Source organism: Antennarius striatus, chromosome 14 (assembly GCF_040054535.1).
Source record: "Antennarius striatus isolate MH-2024 chromosome 14, ASM4005453v1, whole genome shotgun sequence".
Taxonomy (NCBI): domain Eukaryota; kingdom Metazoa; phylum Chordata; class Actinopteri; order Lophiiformes; family Antennariidae; genus Antennarius; species Antennarius striatus.
In genome coordinates, this window is record NC_090789.1 from 15951862 (window position 1) to 15970972 (window position 19111).

At 43.4% G+C, this 19111-nt stretch overlaps 1 protein-coding gene across 5 annotated transcripts in view; it reads left to right on the plus strand.

Moving 5' to 3' along the window:
- pvrl2l (PVR cell adhesion molecule related 2 like) overlaps window positions 1–19111 on the plus strand; it is a 296522-nt gene that overhangs the window by 193556 nt on the left and 83855 nt on the right. For all 5 annotated transcript variants that reach the window (XM_068332346.1, XM_068332344.1, XM_068332342.1 and 2 more), the window contains exons 5-6: window positions 4291–4408; window positions 7716–7864. In XM_068332346.1, coding sequence (XP_068188447.1) covers window positions 4291–4408; window positions 7716–7864 — 267 coding nt within the window. The remainder of the gene's footprint in view (window positions 1–4290; window positions 4409–7715; window positions 7865–19111) is intronic.

Genomic DNA, 19111 nt, shown 5'->3' on the forward strand with positions numbered 1-19111 from the left:
TATTTTGATGTAAAAGTGCCAATTGCTAGCAGCTTTAGACTGATCAGGGCCTTGCTACACAGCCTTTAGACCTTGACATTGTGCACTCTCTTCACCACTCATCTACCAAACAGCCTGCCCACGTTCACATTGAAGCCTCGAGACAATAATCGTGACAAGTTGACACTTGAATGCTGCTGTGCAGCACTTCATCCACAGACTCCTTATGAAGCACTTGCAACAATAAAAGCTTCTGGTCTTCCCATTTTAACGTGAAAACACGTTTACATGTTATTTGCATAGTTTAAATGTGGTGGGTGTGAGGACACGATAAACCATTTGTTTGTTTTTGTTAAGGTGAATGGTTTGTAATGCCAGCAAGTGGAGGGGAGAGAAACTGGCCACTAGTGCAGTGTTTGTTGTTGTGCACTGACATTATCCTTTTCATGTGGGCACTTGATTATGATATCAGCTGCTGGGAAATCCCTAGATACTTTTTGAATCTTTTTATAGATGTTTCATTCATCCCCAGTGAGAAAATTTGTTTTACACATTGAAATGGCTCATCACAAACCAATTTATAGAACAGCTTTTAAAAAGTCTGTTGCACAGAATATCGACACTTTTTGTTGACTGATTTTCTTTCTTCTTCTTTTTTTAATTACTTCTGCTCCTTTTGAGTACCTAAATCAGGGAAGCATGACTTTGCACACTGATTGCTCTAATCCGTCTGATTTCTTTCTGCTTTATATGGATTAAAATATTGTTTAATATTTTGATGTTCAGCATGGCTTTACAGAGATTAGGGATACAGATAGTGTTGTCACTACTATGTGACCTCAATGACATTCTGAAAATTTTACAACAGACAAACAGATACACGAGCTGGTGCAAAATGCAGTCATCAGCAAATTACATCAAATTACCTGTCAAGGCAAGTTGTAATGAAATGGAAACTTCCACAAATGCCAATGTTGGCAAACCGCAATTGATAATAATTTTTGTAATTTCGTTATGATGTTTAAATCTTATTTTCTCCTTTTTAAATTCATTAACATATCAATATACACATTTGTAGAAATGACAAAATATACAAATTAAAAGTCACCACAGCACAAATTTAATGAAATCCTTTAATAAATGGTTTTGATATGGATAGTCAAACACGATGATCACGGAAGAAGGAATAATAAATACATGGAAGAAATCCTCCCCCATGCCAGCTCACTGCTGTCAGACTAACTTCACTGACTTTTAAGATAAGCAGAAACAAAAACTTAGAGACTTAATCATCTGTGTATGGTGTTTGTGCTTGTGTGTGTAAATGTTGCTGCACCTGTTGTTGCACTATGTATAGATGTTAAACAAGTCTGAGGAATCTCAGCTGTCAAGCTGTCAGTGTGTACGCTGTGTGAAGACACACTCAAACACTGAAATGTTGGTGCTGAAGCGCTCGTGAGGACACTGTCAACACAAAACGCTCAAATATTCATGTAGGTTTATGATCAATTTGGGAAAAAAATATGGATGCCCTGATCATTAGCCATATTAATTACATAGAGCTCAAATATATGCCTTCTACTTAATCACTATTACATTACTATTTAGTCAGGGTCTTGAATTGCAACACATCCACCACCATCACTTCGAAGATGTTTTTCTGAGTCTGTTTTTTATTCTCTCGGCTTTAAATACCAAGGCAACAGAACAAGTTTATGCTTGATGCTTTGCATATTACCGTAAGTAAAGCACCCCCCCCATAAAAATGAAACACAAGGTCACAGTAATGTTTCAAGAAATTTACACTGAAGGACCGTAGAAAAACCTCAAGTCCGCAGTACAAACAAATGTTTGCAGTGCTGTATTTCCAAGAGTTGCATTTTGGTTGCATTAACAAATGGAACAAAATGGTCATGCTTTTCAAAGATTACTTTCTGGAGTCCATTTTCTGAAGTTTGCATATTAGGTCCACATTAGGCTGAAAAACACAACAAAGGTTTACCCTATTGGGTTAAAACCGTTTTAACGGAAGTCTCCCCAAACAGCAGCCCTTGATCAACGCGAGGCCTGTCCAAAAATAGGTCGTCACAGAGACAGCAACCCACAAAGTGTGATTTCTGTTGCGTATGTGTTACTGTTGTGATATGATGTAGCATGAGTGTGTGAAGGATTGAGTCTTGTGTCTGCTCTGGAGCTCATATCAGCTTGAATAGGTCAGTGCTCTCGAAGCGAAAGACTCATCACACTTCACACACACACACATCACACTCCATACTGCACCTGCCCTTCTGTCCCGCTGCTTCTTTCTCTCTTTGCCTCGACATGTGGCCTCTCCTCAAACTCCTCTCTCCGTCTCCCCCTTTTTCATTCTCACTGCCTCGACTTTGGAGTCATGATGTAAAAAACCTGAACCAGAGTCTTTTCTGTTTTTTGTCTGTTTTAACTTCCTACACACATCGGTTTGGTTCTGCCGTACTTCACTTTAAGATTCCTTGGAGTGACACTAACTGATTTTCTCATTCTGCTGGTAGAAGCGTGCCTTCCTTCCAGTAAGAGCAAGGTGTTCTTTTCTGTATTTCTGACATTTTTACATCATGTCCCAGAAATCCAAAGGGAGGAGGAGGAAGGAAACAAATGATGTCCAAAGCAGAAGTATTATTATTGTTGCTCGAGGTAAAAAAGAAAAAGGTTTAGATATTAAATGGTCAACAAGTGACCACATTGTAATCTTCAAATCCTGAACCTATTTACCGATAAGAGCAAACGTAGAGGCTACATTTAAATGTTAGGGACATAATATAGGTTCCCTCTATTGGGCACCTCAGCTATGTTTTATCCCACAGGCGACTCCTCTGTCTCTCCTGGCACTGGGCCTTTCTGTGACCTTGATCGCTGTAGATAGAAGCTGTGCAGCGACACACTTTCTAGTGATAAGCTGCACACAGGAGTAACCGACCTTGCACACAAGCATTTACTGAATGAGGAGAAATGAAACTGTGCACAGGCACATCCCTTTTCAGTATTAACATTGTTCATGCAATTTATGTCACACCTTGGTGTCCTGTTGTACAACACAGATAGCCTTATGGTATTATGAAAAGTAATGATTGAACAAAACTGGTCTCAATAAAGGAGGTTCAGCAATTTTTTTTAAAAAGCTACATATTACAGTCATGTGATGGCTAAGCAGCAGAGGCCTGTTCTTTTTTTCATGAAAAAGTGGTGCACTTTCTTCCTTGAGGTCTTAAATTCTTATACAGTATATAGTGCGCAGAAAATTGATCAGTTTGAGCTCCTCTGAGGTTTGAATGAGTGTGTAGTTCCACTGTACTTTCACTGTGTAGCTTTCTGAGGGAAAGTCAAAGGTTTGTGACTTCATCACGAAAGGAGAGAAAAGTGTTGCCCCTATGGAGCCTGTCACTCACAAACACAACTAACACAGCTGTTTGTGTTACTAACAGCAGGTGAAAGCTAGAGATTACATCGCGGAGAAAGTACATCAATCTGGTGCTTGGATAAGTTCACTTTAGGAATAATTATCAGTTTTCAATTAATTTGCAAACGACAGTTACAAAATAATTTCTGTTTCAGAACCACAAGGGGTGTGAAGAAATATTTAATGTACTACAGCTCAGTTTAACCACTGAGTTTCTGTAGTAATGGCAGCAGAATCACCCAGAAAACCAAATTCAATGAGTTTTGTACTTAAAAGAACTAAAATATATTCAATATGAAAGCAAAAGTGAAGCCACTCTACCAACATGTTTGAATTATCCTGTGACTCCTTTCTCTTTATTTTTGTAAGACAATATTTACAGAACCTTCATAGGCTCAGGCGGCACAGTGATGTAATGGTTAGCACTGTTGCCTCACAGCAAAAAGGTCATGGGTTCCAACCCCAGCATCTACAACATGGCCTTTCTGTGTAGAGTTTGCATGTTCTCTCCGTGTCTGAATGGGTTTTCTCCGGGTACTCCAGTTTCCCCCCAACATCGTGAAAAACATGCATGTAAGGACCACTTTGGTCATGTTGGCCAACAGTGACAAGCATGCTCAGGGTGCAGCACCCTCACCAACTCTCAATCTGACTTAGCAATTTTGTTGTATGATTGTAAAATTGTATAATGACAATAAAAATTTTCTTATGCTTCAAAACCCTTTAGCAAGCAGATCAGGTAGTTAGCCATGAGCTAACCTGTGTGAGGGCTCCATTGCTTCGTCAGCTGATAGTGGTGCAGCCCTGAGAATTGGCAGACATTGGGAAAATCTCGATTAAGTGTCTGTCATCAAATCTTCCCCTCTTTCTTTCAGACCCCCCCTCTGTATCCATAGAGGGCTACGATGACAACTGGTACATTGGCCGTTCGGACGCCGTGCTCACATGCCTGGCTAACGCCAACCCGCCACCCACCACTGTAACTTGGACCATGTAAGCATCACCCTCGGATCGACAGATGATCCTCTTACTCCTTCACAGTAGCAGAGATGCTAATTGTTCTGTAAACAGAATGGAAGAGTTCAAAACAACTGTTTTTGATGTGTTTTTGTAAGGAATAAGATGTAGCCACAAGAGGGCACAAGCCAGTGCCTTTACTGTGTGTGTCCCAAGCTGGAATAAATACAAAGGGTTGTGTCAGGAAGGGCATCCGACGTAAAACTTTTGCCAAATCAAACATGCAAATCAAATCTATGACTTCCATACCGGATCAGTCGAGTAAACAACAACCGCCATTGGTGCTGCTCACCTACAGGGTACCAATGAAAATTGGACTCCTGTTGGTCGAAGAAGAATCATCCATTATTAGTCCCGAAGACGGGAAATTCTCTTTGCACTCTCCCTCCAAGGTTAAACATTCACACACACACATATATATATATATATATATATATATATATATATATATATATATATATATATATATATATATATATATATATATATATATATATATATAAACAAAAACACAATTTGTCTTTTCACTCCACTCTTTATACAGTTATATGCACATACAGTATGTGTTCAACTATGCATACATACTTACATTGTTGTGTACAGGCCTTTGAAACACAACACACTAGGGGCCTGTAGGCTTGCAATTAGTAAAATTAGGACTGAGAGTAGGGGCGTTGAATGGTGGAACTATGACGGGAAAAGGTAGAGATTTGGTTGACATGATGCAGAGGAGGAAGGTAGACATACTGTGTGTCCAGGAGACCAGGTAGACAGGTAGCAAGACTAAACGTTTAGTTCAAGTTGTTCTATCATGGTTTAGATAGGAAGAAAAATGGAGTAAAAGATATCTTGAAGGAGGAGTTTGTTAGGAATGTCCTGGAGGTAAAAAGAGTGTCAGATAGAGTGATGAGTCTGAAGCTAGAAATCGAAGGTGTGATGTTCAGTGTTGTTAGTGGGTATACTCCAAAGGCAGGATGTGAGCTGGAGGAGAAGGAGAAATTCTGGCTGGACTTTGATGAAGTGATGCAGAGCATACCTAGAAGTGAGAGAGTTGTCACTGGTGCAGACTTCAACGGACATGTTGGTGCAGAAAACAGAGGTGATGAAGAGGTGATGAGCAGGTTTGGTATCCAGGAGAGGAATGCAGAAGGACAGATGGTGGTTGACTTTGCAAAAAGGATGAAAACAGCTATAGTGAATACTTTCTTCGAAAAGAGGCAGGAACATAGGGTGACCTATAAAAGTGGAGGTAGGAGCACACAGGTAGGCTCCATCTTGTGTAATCTGAAGGAGATCAGTGACCGCAAATTAATGGCAGGCGAGAGTGTAGCCAAATAGCATAGGATGGTGGTGTGTCGGATGACTCTGGTGGTGAGAAAGATGAAGAGGGCAAAGGCAGAATAGAGGATGGAACGGTGGAATCTGAAAAAGGAAGAGTGTTGCATGACTTTTAGGAAGGAGTTCAGACAGGCTCTGGGTGGTCAGGAGGTACTTCCAGATGACTGGACCACTACAGCAAATGTGATCAGGGAAACAGGTAGGAGACTTGGTGTGTCATCTGCAAGGAAAGTAGTAAAGAGACTTGGTGGTGGAATGAGGAGGTACAGGAGTGTATACAGAGAAAGAATTTAGCTAAGAAGAAGTGGGACACTGAGAGGACTGAAGAGAGTAGACAGGAGTACAGGGATATGCAATGTAAGGCGAAAGTAAAGGTAGCAAAGGCCAAACAAGGGGCTTATGATAACTTGTATGCTAGGTTGAATAGTAAGGAGGGAGAGACTAATTTATATAGGTTGGCAAGACAGAGAGACAGAGATGGGAAGGACGTGCAGCAGGTTAGGGTGATTAAGGATAGGGATGGAAGTGTATTTACAGGTGCCAGTAGTATGATGGGAAGATGGAAAGAGTACTTTGAAGAGTTGATGAACAAGGAAAGTGAGAGAGAATAAAGACTGGAAGAGGTAGCTGTTGTCTGCTACTTCCTGCTACCAGGAGGTAGCGAAGATTAGTCAGAATGGAGTGAGGAGGGCATTGAAGAGGACGAAGAGTGTAAAGGCACTCGGTCCTCAACTGTGGTATTGTATCAAGACGTCTGGAGTGCAAGAGAAGTATGTTAGAGCGGTGCAGGACATGTATGAGGACTGTAAGACAACGGTGAGGTGTGCTGCATGTGTGACAGAGGAGTTCAAGGTGGGACTACATCAGGGATCAGCTCTGAGCCTCTTGTTTGCTATGGTGATGGACAGGCTCACAGACAAGGTTAGACAGGAATCTCCAGGGACTATAATGTTTGCAGATGACATTGTGATCTGCAGTGAGAGCAGGGAACAGGTGGAAGAGAAGCTAGAGAGGTGGAGGGTTGTCCTGGAAAGGAGAGGAATGAAGGTTAACCGCATTAAGACAGAGTACATGTGTGTGAATGAGAGGGACCCAAGTGGAAGAGTGAGATTAAAGGGAGAGGAGATCAAGAAGGTGGAGGATTTTAAGTACTTAGGGTCAACAGTCCAGAGTAATGAAGAAGTGTGTACAGGCAGGATGGAACGGGTGGAGAAAAGTGTCAGGTGTGATGTGTGATAGAAGAGTTTCAGCTAACGAAAGGAAAGGTGTACAAAACTGTGGTGAGACCAGCGATGTTGTTTGGTCTGAAGACAGTGTCACTGAGGAGAAGACAGGAGACAGAGCTCGAGGTAGCAGAGGTGAAGATGCTGAGGTTCTCTTTGGATGGATAGGATCAGGAATGAGTACATCAGAGGGACAGTACATGTTAGAGGTTTTGGAGATAAAGTCAGAGAGGCCAGGTTTGGACTTGTCCAGAGGAGAGATAGAGAATATATTGGTAGAAGAATGCTGAGTTTTTGAACTGCCAGGCAGGAGGCCTAGAGGAAGACCAAAAAGGAGGTTTATGGATGTAGTGAAAGAGGATATGAAGGTAGTTGGTGTAAGAGAAGAGGATGCAGAAGAAAGGGTTAGATGGAGGCAACTGATTTCGCTGTGGCGACCCCTGATGGGAAAAGCCAAAAGGAGAAGAAGTTTTTGTAAGGTAAAATGTTATTTTACTGACACATGGTGTGTGTGTGTGTGTGTGTGTGTGTGTGTGTGTGTGTGTGTGTGTGTGTGTGTGTGTGTGTGTGTGTGTGTGTGTGTGTGTGTGTGTGTGTGTGTGTGTGTGTGTGTCTGTGTGTGTGTGTGTCTGTGTTTCAGTAAATATTCAGTAAGAAGACGATGCGGCTGTCCTCCAACCATATTTCATTCTTTTCTTTCCCTGCCATCTCGCTCCCTGCAGGGCGTCTGGATCTTTGCCCGACACGGTGATGGTGGACGGCAACAAGCTGATGGTGAGGAAGGTGGACAACGCCGTCAACGCCACGTTTATTTGTGAGGTCAAAAACAAGCACGGTGCCAGCAGGCAGCAGGTCACCGCCATCGTCATTGGTAAGTCAATCAAACCATGCAGACACACACTCACACACACACACACACACACACACACACACACACACACACACACACACACACACACACACACACACACACACACACACACACACACACATACCAGTGTTGAAGCACATGCACAGATGCACAGAATGTAGAGTGCAGGAGATGTGTATGTATATTTAACAGCAACACACACATCACAACATCCCATAAAACACTACAGGACAGTTTTCTCAAATGGCTTGTGATGTCTAACTGAACACACACAAACAAACACACACACACACACACACGCGCGCGCACACACACACACACACACACACACACACACACACACACACACACACACACATATAGTACAGGCCTTAACCTTCCTCAGACATGCAGATTCACTTGCACATAAATCTCTGTCAAACACACACACAAGCTGGGATCAGGGCTGATCTGAGATCTGGAGGAAGCTGTCGCTGTAAATCTTCACATTGGATTTCTTTTTCCTCGCCGACCAGCATTCAGCAGTGCGCAGCAGAGGCTTTTGATTGACCCTTTCCCCACAGCAGAGCCAAATTGCAGGACAAGGGCCAACTCAAAAAGTCATAACTTCAATTTGAAACCACTCTCTTGAAACTGGAGCCTTTGCAGCCACACTGGAAACTGCAGCACTGCAGACGTAAATTAAATGTGAATTGTGGTGTATGCGTTTGAAAGCAGGCCCTTGTTTGAGCGTTCCGGCCCTGCAGTGGATAAGACAGTGTTGGGACTTTTAGAAGGTTTCAAAACTCTTCCATGGGGTTCAAGTTGGTGTGAGCCAGTTTGCACAGGTTTATTTTTCTTTCTCTTCGTTCTAACTTTCCATTCTTTTCATCTAGAATTTATTTTAAGTAAAAACTAACTTGTCCTTAGCATTAGCTCTCTATGTGCTCTGTTTTTTTTTCCAGGGTTAGGTATATGATGTTTTGTCTGCATGCACGCTTGATGTTTCTGCTGGGTTTTAACTCGTGCGTTGAGTAGGCTGCTTTTGCAGCAGTGTCGGGTGTGGGTTATTCTGATGCTTTCACACACTGATATCACACACACATCTACACCTGCATTCACAAGCATACTCAAACACAATCATATGCCAACATGTTAAAATGCATTACTGCACATCGGCAATCGGACTTGGAAACCTGTTGGAGTTTCATTTTTCTATCAGTGTGTGTGTTCTCACAGTGCTGTGTTCCACATTGCCTTGCTGTCCGGTCAAAATGCTTCCTTTCCTTCTTCTATGAGTCTTTATTCAAGGATTAGTCTGAGTAATCGCCATGTAGAGCTTTAAGGCTAAACAAAGAAAAAGTACTCTTTTGCACAAAGACAGAGGCAAAGCTACATTTAGAAAAATCCGTGGGAAACAGGAGCTGGAGATTTGAATTGTCTCCTCTGAGAACAAAGACGCTTTGTAGCCAGGCGATGTGTTGGGAGGGATGTGTGGGAGGCTCAGAAGTGGCTAAGCTGCTACTGTTCATGCTAAAAGCCTAGCATTGTGACTGACTCAAAGTACCAAAGAGGCTACTCTCCCCTCCCAATACACAGACACACACACACACACACACACACACAGCAAACACAACACACACAACACAAAAACTTAACATGCAGAAATCCTTTCTGGACACACATCACTTACATAGCACACACACACACATGCTTGAGCACCTTGAAGAACTTGTGCACATGAAATATGTTTTATCTTTACAAGCACCTAAAATCAAGCTTAAGCTTTGTGATTCATCTTCATCTGCGTTAAATGGGTTCTTGGTGTTTCACGGTTTGCTCCTTTACCTCCATAATTAAATGTCTATATGGGTATAAAGCAGATCTCTCACTTAAACAGGTTTACTTACAGAGGGTGAGAGCCAGGACAGAATGAAGCTGGCAAGATGTGGACTGATGCAGGGCTTTGCTCAACCAAGAAAGACTGAATTCTTTTGTTTCGTGTTCTAAGCTGACACTCGTCTAAAGTCACTTAGCATGTCTGCACATAAAGGTGTTTTCCTTCAGGACATTTTTATAGCGCTTAACTATTAAATGGAAACTTTGCCAATCAAAGATGTCAAGAGTAATTGCACACAGCTCTTGTCATTGTAGAAATTCTGTTACTTTTTAAGTGCAAATTGAAATATATCAGTAATAACTTGTCTTCCCACCAACTGTCTGCAGTGTGGTGGACTGAGGATTGCATCGCTGCTTTTTGCAGATAATGTCCTATTTGCTTCATCAGCCTGTGACCTGCAGCACTCACTGGCGCAGTTTGCAGCCAAGTGTGAAGTGGCAGGGATGAGGATCAGCACCCCCATATCCAAGGCCATGGTCCTTAGCAGGAAGCCGGTGGATTGCCTTCTCCGAGTGGGGAATGAGGTCCTTTACAAGTGAAGGAGTTTAAGTATCTTGGAGTCTTGTTCACAAGTGAAGGAACAATGGAGTGTGACATTGGACGGAGAATTTGGGCAGCAGGAGCGGTATTGCAGTTGCTTTACCGCACTGTTACCACAAAGAGGTAGCTAAGCCAAGAGGCAAAGCTCTACATGTACCGTTCAATCTTCGTTCCTACCCTCACCTATGGTCATGAGCAATGGGTCATGACCAATAGAACGAGATTGCGGTCTGCGGATTTAAGATGCGGAAATGGACTTTATCAGGCAGATAGCTGGTGTCTCCCTTGGAGAGAGGGTGAGAAACACTTCTATTCGCAAGGGGCTCAGAGTAGAGTCCTTGCTCCTTCGCGTCAAAAGGAGTCAACTTGGGTGGTTTGGGCATCTGGTGCAGATGCCTCCAGGGCGCCTCTCTGTTGGTGTTCCTGCCTGGCATGTCCATCTAGGGGGAGATCTCGGGGCAGACCCAGGACCAGGTGGAGGGATTGTATATCAACACTGGCCTGGGAACGCCTCGGGATCCCCCAGTCAGAGCTGGTGGATGTGGCTGGGGAAAGGGAAGTTTGGGGCTCCATGTTGAAGCTGCTGCCCCCGCGACCTGACTCCAGATAAGCAGTGGACGATGGATGGATAAACTTGTGTTTGTAAAGCATCAGCTCAACCGTGGAAGACATAATTCATTCACATGTCTAATGATGCCAAGGTGGGAAGACCATTGCTATTCTATTTCAGTTGGTAGCCATCTGTGGTTTACGCTTTTGCATCATTTCCCACAACATTGGCACTAGTGCGTGTACTGCAGCTGACTAAGTGTGTTGAATTAGTGTTGGAGATTGCTCAGCTAAAAAAAGAAAGGAAAAATAGGTCCAGATTTTTATTTTTTCAGTAAAAGCACACAATGCATATAAAGATATTTCCTAGCAGCAGTGCCTTCTGGGGGAAGCCAACTGAAAACTGAAGTAGTCCTGAGAAAACGGTGTGAATATGGTAGAAACACAGTCCTTTATCATAACAGCATTTGCAAAGCTGCATTTGTAGATTTGCTGCTCTCCCATCCTTAACCTCAGCGAGACAGAGCACCACCACCTGCATTTTTGAAAAACGAGTTAACAAGGCACACATCATACAAACTGTCTCAGTCCTTGTCTGTGCTTTGTGTTCAAGTTTAGATCTACAGGAGAATTTCTTTGAAATGCTGGTTCTTTCATGTTCTCCTGTCCAACACTGACAGATGGACCTGGACTTCTAAATTTTTCATACTTTAAATTTTGCAAATCATTTTTGCCAAAAGTTTTATGAAGCAACTGTATTTAATTTGAGGAATAATGCAACAAAACAACTTAACAACTGTGTCAAATTTCAAATAGCAATCAGAAAGATATTAAATGCATCACGGGTCAGTCCTAAACCTTGAACGGTTACACCATAGGGTCAAATATTTTCCTTCAGAGGGTAAATTTCCAAATATTTCCAGTGCATTTTTTTACTTTGTTTCCCACCATTAAAGAGAAGTTACTTTGTGCTAAAAACTTTTGCTATCTTTCTCTTATGCACTGGAACAAGTTTGAGATGTCAAGCCATGTGAACCACTAACACTCCAATGGCCATTCTGCCACTGGTAGTGAATCAAAACACTACTGCGTCATTTGACTCACTAGGTATGTGGGTGGCTGAATGATTTGACAAAGTGTCTGTAAGTAATTACAGCAGCCAAATGCATGAAACAAATCAGTTAAACAACTCCTGACCTAAATATGAAGGCTCCACTCTGAGAAGTCCATTGTTACACATCTGAAGCAAAGCTCATGGATTCCAATTAAATGAGCATCTTAAACATGAGCAAACTAATTCCTTTACCCAACTAGTCATTTTGTGCCTTCATCATAAAGTGTTTTGGGATTTATTCTTTGGCCTGAATTTCCATGATGAATCAGGAAATGAGAGTAGCTCAAACAGTTTTCCATAGTTGGATTGCCTAAGCAGCAACAAGTTATTTTCTGTTAACTAGCTCATTGTGGTTGTTTGCCACCTGCAAAGTCTAAAAATCCTCCTCTGAGAAAACAGACACTAAAAATGTCCTCTCATAGACTCACAAAGCAGCATAATCCCTGGTGCACTGCAGTTCCTATACCCGCTGCACAAAGGGAAGCTTAGCACTGAGACAATACTTGGAGCTGAACACATTTTAAAATGGTGCTTTTCTTTAGTCCAGGGGTGTCCAAATGTTTTTTTTTCCTCAAACAGAAAAAATATATGACTGGCTGGGCCACTATTAGAGTTAACATGAACAAAATCAGTCAAATGCATGTAAGTTATGCCTGATAATTCAATATTCTTTAATAAAAAAAAGTAAACAGCCTACATCACAACTTTCCATGAATGGATTTCCATTTATTTTTTGCAAACATTTTAGCAGCACATTATCAAAATACCAGCCCCTGCTGGCTCCTCACACACACACACACACACACAAACATACACACACACACAGACACACACACACACACACACACACACACACACACACACACACACACACACACACACACACACACACACACACACACACACACTCACACACATACCAGTGTTGAAGCACATGCACAGATGCACAGAATGTAGAGTGCAGGAGATGTGTATGTATTTTTAACAGCAACACACACATCACAACATCCCATAAAACACTACAGGACAGTTTTCTCAAACGGCTTGTGATGTCTAACTGAACACACACAAACAAACAAACACACACACACACACACACACACACACACACACACACACACACACACACACACACACAATCTCAGATAGCTATGGTAGCACTGCACACACACTTCCCATCCATCCATCCATCATCTACTGCTTATCCGGGGCCAGGTCGCGGGGGCAGCAGTCGCAGCAGGGATGCCCATACTTCTCTCTCCCCAGACACCTCCTCCAGCTCCTCCGGGGGGAGCCCGAGGCGTTCCCAGGCCAGCCGAGAGACATAGTCCCTCCAGCGTGTCCTAGGTCTTCCACGAGGTCTCCTCCCGGTAGGACATGCCCGGAACACCTCCCCCATGGAGGAGACACACTTCCCCTTGACTTTAATGAAGAAATACTCATTTTACCACCATGTCTTGTATTTTTTAAACTAATTTTCTGGAAGGAGAAGCTGCTATATTGACGAGTCTTCAACGAATATGAGTGGTTCCACTACTGGTAAAAATAAGAATTGCTAAGAATAGTCAAGTATATTTTAATAGTTTGCTGTTAACAGTAGTTCGGACACTCTTGCTTTAGTTGGTTGCAGCACCAAGCATGTATTGAGTCAATGAGGCTGTTCAGACCAGTTGGCTTGTACAAAAAATATTCATCACACACACACACAATATATAAAATGTCCCTCTCCCCCTTGTGGGGTGGTATCTGTGTGTCATCCTCAAGCTCGGGTCCTCTACCAGAGGCCTGGGAGTCTGAGGGTTCTGCGCAGTATCTTAGCTGTTCCTAGGACTGCGCTCTTCTGGACTGAGGCTTCAGATGTTGTTCCAGAAATCTGCTGGAGCCACTCTTCCAGTTTGGGGGTCACTGCCCCAAGTGCTCCTACTACCACGGGGACCACATTAACCTTGACCTTCCACATCAGTTCCAGCTGTTCTTTAAACCCTTGATATTTCTCAATCTTTTCATGTTCCTTCTTCCTGATGCTGGCATCAGCTGGAATCGCCGTATCTATCACCACTGCTCTCTTCTGCTCTTTGTCCAGCACCACTATGTCCGGTTTGTTAGCCAGCAGCTATTTGTCGGTCTGGAAGCTGAAGTCCCACAGGATCTTAGCCTTGCCGTTCTCAACCACCTTCGGTGGTATGTCCCATTGGGATTTGGGTACTTCTAGTCCATACTGGGAACAGATGTTCCTGTACACTATCACAGCTACTTGGTTGTGCCTTTCCATATATGCTGAGCTGGCGAGCATCTTACACCCTGCTACCACATGCTGGACTGACTCTGGGGCTTCTTTACATAGCCTGCACCTTGGGTCAGATCTACTGTGGTAGATATTGGCCTCTATTGCCCTTGTACTTAGGGCCTGTTCTTGTGCTGCCATTATCAGTGCCTCTGTGCTGTCTGTCAGTCCAGCTTTATTCAGCCATTGGTAGGTCTTCTTGATATCAGCCACTTCCTCTATCTGACGGTGGTACATGCCTTGTAGGGGCTTGTCCCTCCATGTTGTCTCCTCCTCCTCCTCTTCCTCCTCAGGTTTCTCCTCGGCCTCCCTCTTTCCGCTTAGTGTACAGCCTCAGGATGCTGGACTTGGGGTGAAACCCTCCATGCATGGTGAAGAGCTTTCTCGTCTTGATGTCTGTGGCTTCTATCTCCTCCTTTGGCCAGCTTATGATCCCAGCGGGGTATCTGATGACAGGCAGTGCATACATGTTGATGGCTCGGACCTTGTTCTTGCCATTCAGCTGACTTCTCAGGACTTGCCTTACTCTCTGGAGGTATTTGGCTGTGGATGACTTCCTTGCGGCCTCCTCATGGTTGCCATTAGCCTGTGGGGTTCCAAGGTATTTGTAGCTGTCCTTGATGTCTTCCATCCTGCCCCCTGGTAGGTCGACCCCTTCAATTCTGACCATCTTGCCTCTTCTTGATACCATCCGGCCACATTTGTCTAATCTGAATGACATCCCTATGTCGTCGCTGTAGATCCTGGTGGTGTGGATCAGTGAGTCAATTTCTCGCTCATTCCTGGCATACAGCTTGATGTCATCCATGTAGAGCAGATGGCTGCTTGTTGTCCCACTTTGGAATCGGTATCCGTAGCCACTCTTTGTGATGATGTGACTGAGGGGGTTCAGGCCTATGCAGAACAGCAGTGGTGATAGTGCATCCCCTTGATATATGCCGCACTTGATGTTAACTTGGACAATTGGCTTGGAGTTAGTCTCCAGGGTTGTCTTCCACTTCCCCATTGAGTTCTTGAGGAAGGCTCTTAGTGCCCTGTTGATCTTATACAGTTCCAGACATTCCAGTATCCACGTGTGTGGCATTGAGTCGTAGGCTTTCTGGTAGTCAATCCAGGCGGTGCACAAGTTGGTCTGCCTATTCTTACAGTCTCTGTGTACTGCTCTGTCCACCAGTAGCTGGTGCTTGGCTCCCCTGGTGTAACTACCAACTCCTTTCTTTGCCCCGCTCATATGTTGATCCATGTGCCTACTCATCTTAGCCGCTATGATGCTTGACAGGAGCTACCATGTTGTACTGAGACAGCTTATTGGCCGGTATATATATATATATATATATATATATATATATATATATATATATATTAGGGCTGTGAGTTTAACGCGTCAATTAGATTAATTGATTACGCTGCAAATTAACTATAAAAATAAATGCAATTAATCGTGAGTGGCAAGTCAATGCGCAATCATTTTAAATTTGGCCCATTGAGTGACCCGTAGGCTGCAATGGTACGTGACTTCCTACCTGTGCCACTAGTCAAAAGCAGGGTGATTGATAACAGACATGGACGCGACACAGGAGAGTGAGGCAAGCCCACTCGGGCTCAGTGATTTGTACCTTTTGTAAAAGAGAATTTTCATATCACCGAAGCAGCTCCAGCCTAACGTATCATTTAATTGCAAAACATGTCAAGGACACACAGTTGTCTTGTCAGTTCCTGTAACGTTAGCTTACCCTTTTAAAGGAAATGCCTGTTGTAGTGGTTCTTAACCTGGGTTCAATCGAACCCTAGGGGTTCGGTGAGTCGGTCTCAGGGGTTTGGCAGAGACGGAGGTCAAGACAAAACACCTATCACATCATGTCGGGTGTTTTGGCCGAACATACACAAATCACTGTGTGCGTTTGACACATGTCAATTCATGATGATACGCCCCCCTTAGCCACCACTGGCTGCAGGTGATCACGCTACATCGATTAGCCTACCTGTGCTAAAGAGGATTTTGCGCACTCAGGATTCGATTTATGCCTGTCATGATGGTACGTCATCGAATTGCTTTCTTAACATTTTGATTCATAGTAACTATGTTGAGCAAAAAAAGAAAATGGTCGGATGAATATGTGCAACGTGAATTAACATGTACTGTATAACGGAACGGGGCGGCACGGTGGCGCAGTGGGTAGCGCTGTCGCCTCACAACACGGCGGGTCTGGGATCGAGTCCCGCTCTGTGCGGAGTTCGCATGCTCTCCCCGTGTCTGCGTGGGTTTCTCCGGGTTCTCCGGCTTCCTCCCACCTCCAAAAGCATGCGCTTCAGGTTGATTGGCCGGTCCCAAATTGACCGTAGGAGGGAGTGTGTGTGTGTGAATGATTGTTTGTCTCTATGTGGCTCCGCGGTACACTGGCGTCGTGCCCAGGGTGCTCCCCCCGCGACCTGCGTAAACGGATTAAGCGGGTTAAGAAAATGACTGACTGACTGTATAACGGAACGTGATGGGAGTCAGTGAATGATTTGCAATGTCAAGTTGAGCAACTCTAGTCTCTCACTGGCAAAAATAAAGGAACACTTCCTTAAGCTGCATGGAAAACAACAGATACAGACTTTACTGTGAAAATGATATAACAGTAGCACTTGTCAAGGTCAAGCCACGCATATCTGAACTGGTCTCTCAATAATAACAGCAGAAGTCACACTGATTTGGAGGTAGGTCATTTCAGCACACTTATAAAAATAAAATAAAAATAACAATAAAAATGTGGATTTCAAATCATCTCTTCTTGGTGTATTCTATTGATTAGTCATGCACTACAAATTTGTAATGTCCCAGAATTCAAAATTCAATTTTTTTATTTGGGGGCCTTTAGCAGGTATGACATTAAAATGCGATTGATTAGCCTAATTAATTACAAATCCTGTAATTAAGATAAGGTTAATTGCTAATAAGGCACATATTATTTAGAATTTGCCTGGTGGTTTTTGTAAAGATTATAAAATGATCCATTCTCAACCATCAAATTTGGGGTATCTTTCATACAGTGGGTTTTGTTGTTGGCAGTTTACAGTTAAGTGGTGACATCAGTTGAAACAGTGTTCATGTAATCGAGGGTTAAAACACAATTTTTATGACAGTGAGCTAAATGCAACTGATAGTTTGAGGTTCATTACATCTCACTTGTAGCTTGTTGCCTTCTTTGTGAAGTTAAGTTTAACAGAAATCACATCTGTGAGGCACATTTGAATTTATGCTGCTCAAAGAATTCAGTCTTATGGGACACAGACCTTCTCTGAATGTGGTCTGACATTCTTCCAGTACCTAAATTTGTTTGGGCTGACATGTCAAAGGTCAGCTTCTAAACAAGTTGATTACAACAGCCGGTCATTTTTATAATATAGTCTGCAGCTAGCAAGGAACTGTTCATCATGGGAAGCTGTGATAATCATTCTCTGATGTTGTCTAATGTTCTCACAATCTTTAATGACAAGATACCATGACTTTGGATAAAAGGAGTCCTGCTTTTGTTCTGGAGCAATAGAAGCCAGTTTCAGTCCCTCAGTGCTAAATTTAAACTGTCAGAGGCAATAGGCCTCAGCTCTCAGTAATGTAACAGTTAATACCCCAGCACTTTGTATACACGGGCCCAACACATTCTTCTAATTTCCCTGCTGAGAACTGTTAACAGCTCCTCTCTGTTCTGTTAAATGGTAGATAAAAGCATGCTGTCGAGCGTTTCTGCTCCCGTCAAGCAGCCATCACGTGTCATGAGTTCTTCCCAGCCTCCACTGGGGCCGCGAATTAGAGGAGGAAGAGCTGTGGGGTTGCATGAAGGGGGAAAAAAAGGACATCCAGGAAAAAAGATCAGGATGAAAGAGGCGGGCAGGGAGGAAGAAGTTGAAGAATGGCCTTGTATTGTTCTTGCAGGCATTTTGGGAAACTTAATCAGTGTGCTCGCACACACACACACACACAGGGCCTACTTCTCATTTCTGTATCCTGAGCATTCAGAGGTAAAACGTTGCTGTTTAGACAGTTACAGACCAAATGTTTCTGCTGATCAAAGTGAGATATGTACAACATCGCCATAACCACCACACACAATGCCACATTACAAATGATGCCAACTATGCATGGCTCGCTTGGGTGCAGAATATCTAGCTGGAGCTGACCAGTGCACAATGCACAGAGATGAGAGAATGCTGGCAGCATGGAATGACTGAAGGGGATGGGAAGGAAATGAGGTGGATGGGCAGCAGAAATTCTGCAAGAGTTGAAAACCTAGATAAAGGCCGGGGCAGGGTTGAAAAGTGGATAAAAAATCTGAAGTGGTGCAAATGCAGAAAGAGAAGGGACAGGAAAATCCTCAAAAAAAGTCCAACTTCTGATTCAGGACAAGCTGGCAGGAGGCTGTGACCCGTCTATCCTTCATCCCTCTGCCCATCACCCCCCCCCCCCCCCCCCAACTCATCTAGTCCTTTTATGGGGAGTCCAGCTGGCTGTTCAAACACAAACACACACACTCATACACACAGTCACATCCGAGGAAATAGATGGATAGTATTTCCTGGATTGCCTGCAGCAAGCAAGATATCTGTCCACTGGAAAGACCCACATCCAGTTTGCACACACACATGAACAGTGTTTCACACATGCATTTACACACAAATTAGACTGTGCAGGTCTGTGCATAAAATTATCAGACAATCTAGCTTGGGGGGAAATATGCTGGTGCTGCCTCTCCCGGCCATAAACCTTAGCTAACCTCTGACCATGATTAGTCAAACATATGCAGTAAACAGCACTCACAGAGGGTTACAGACAGAGTAACGCTACTCCCCACATCCTGCTTAAGAGTTTGAGATATTAAATTAAGGTTTGAAAGTGTCTTT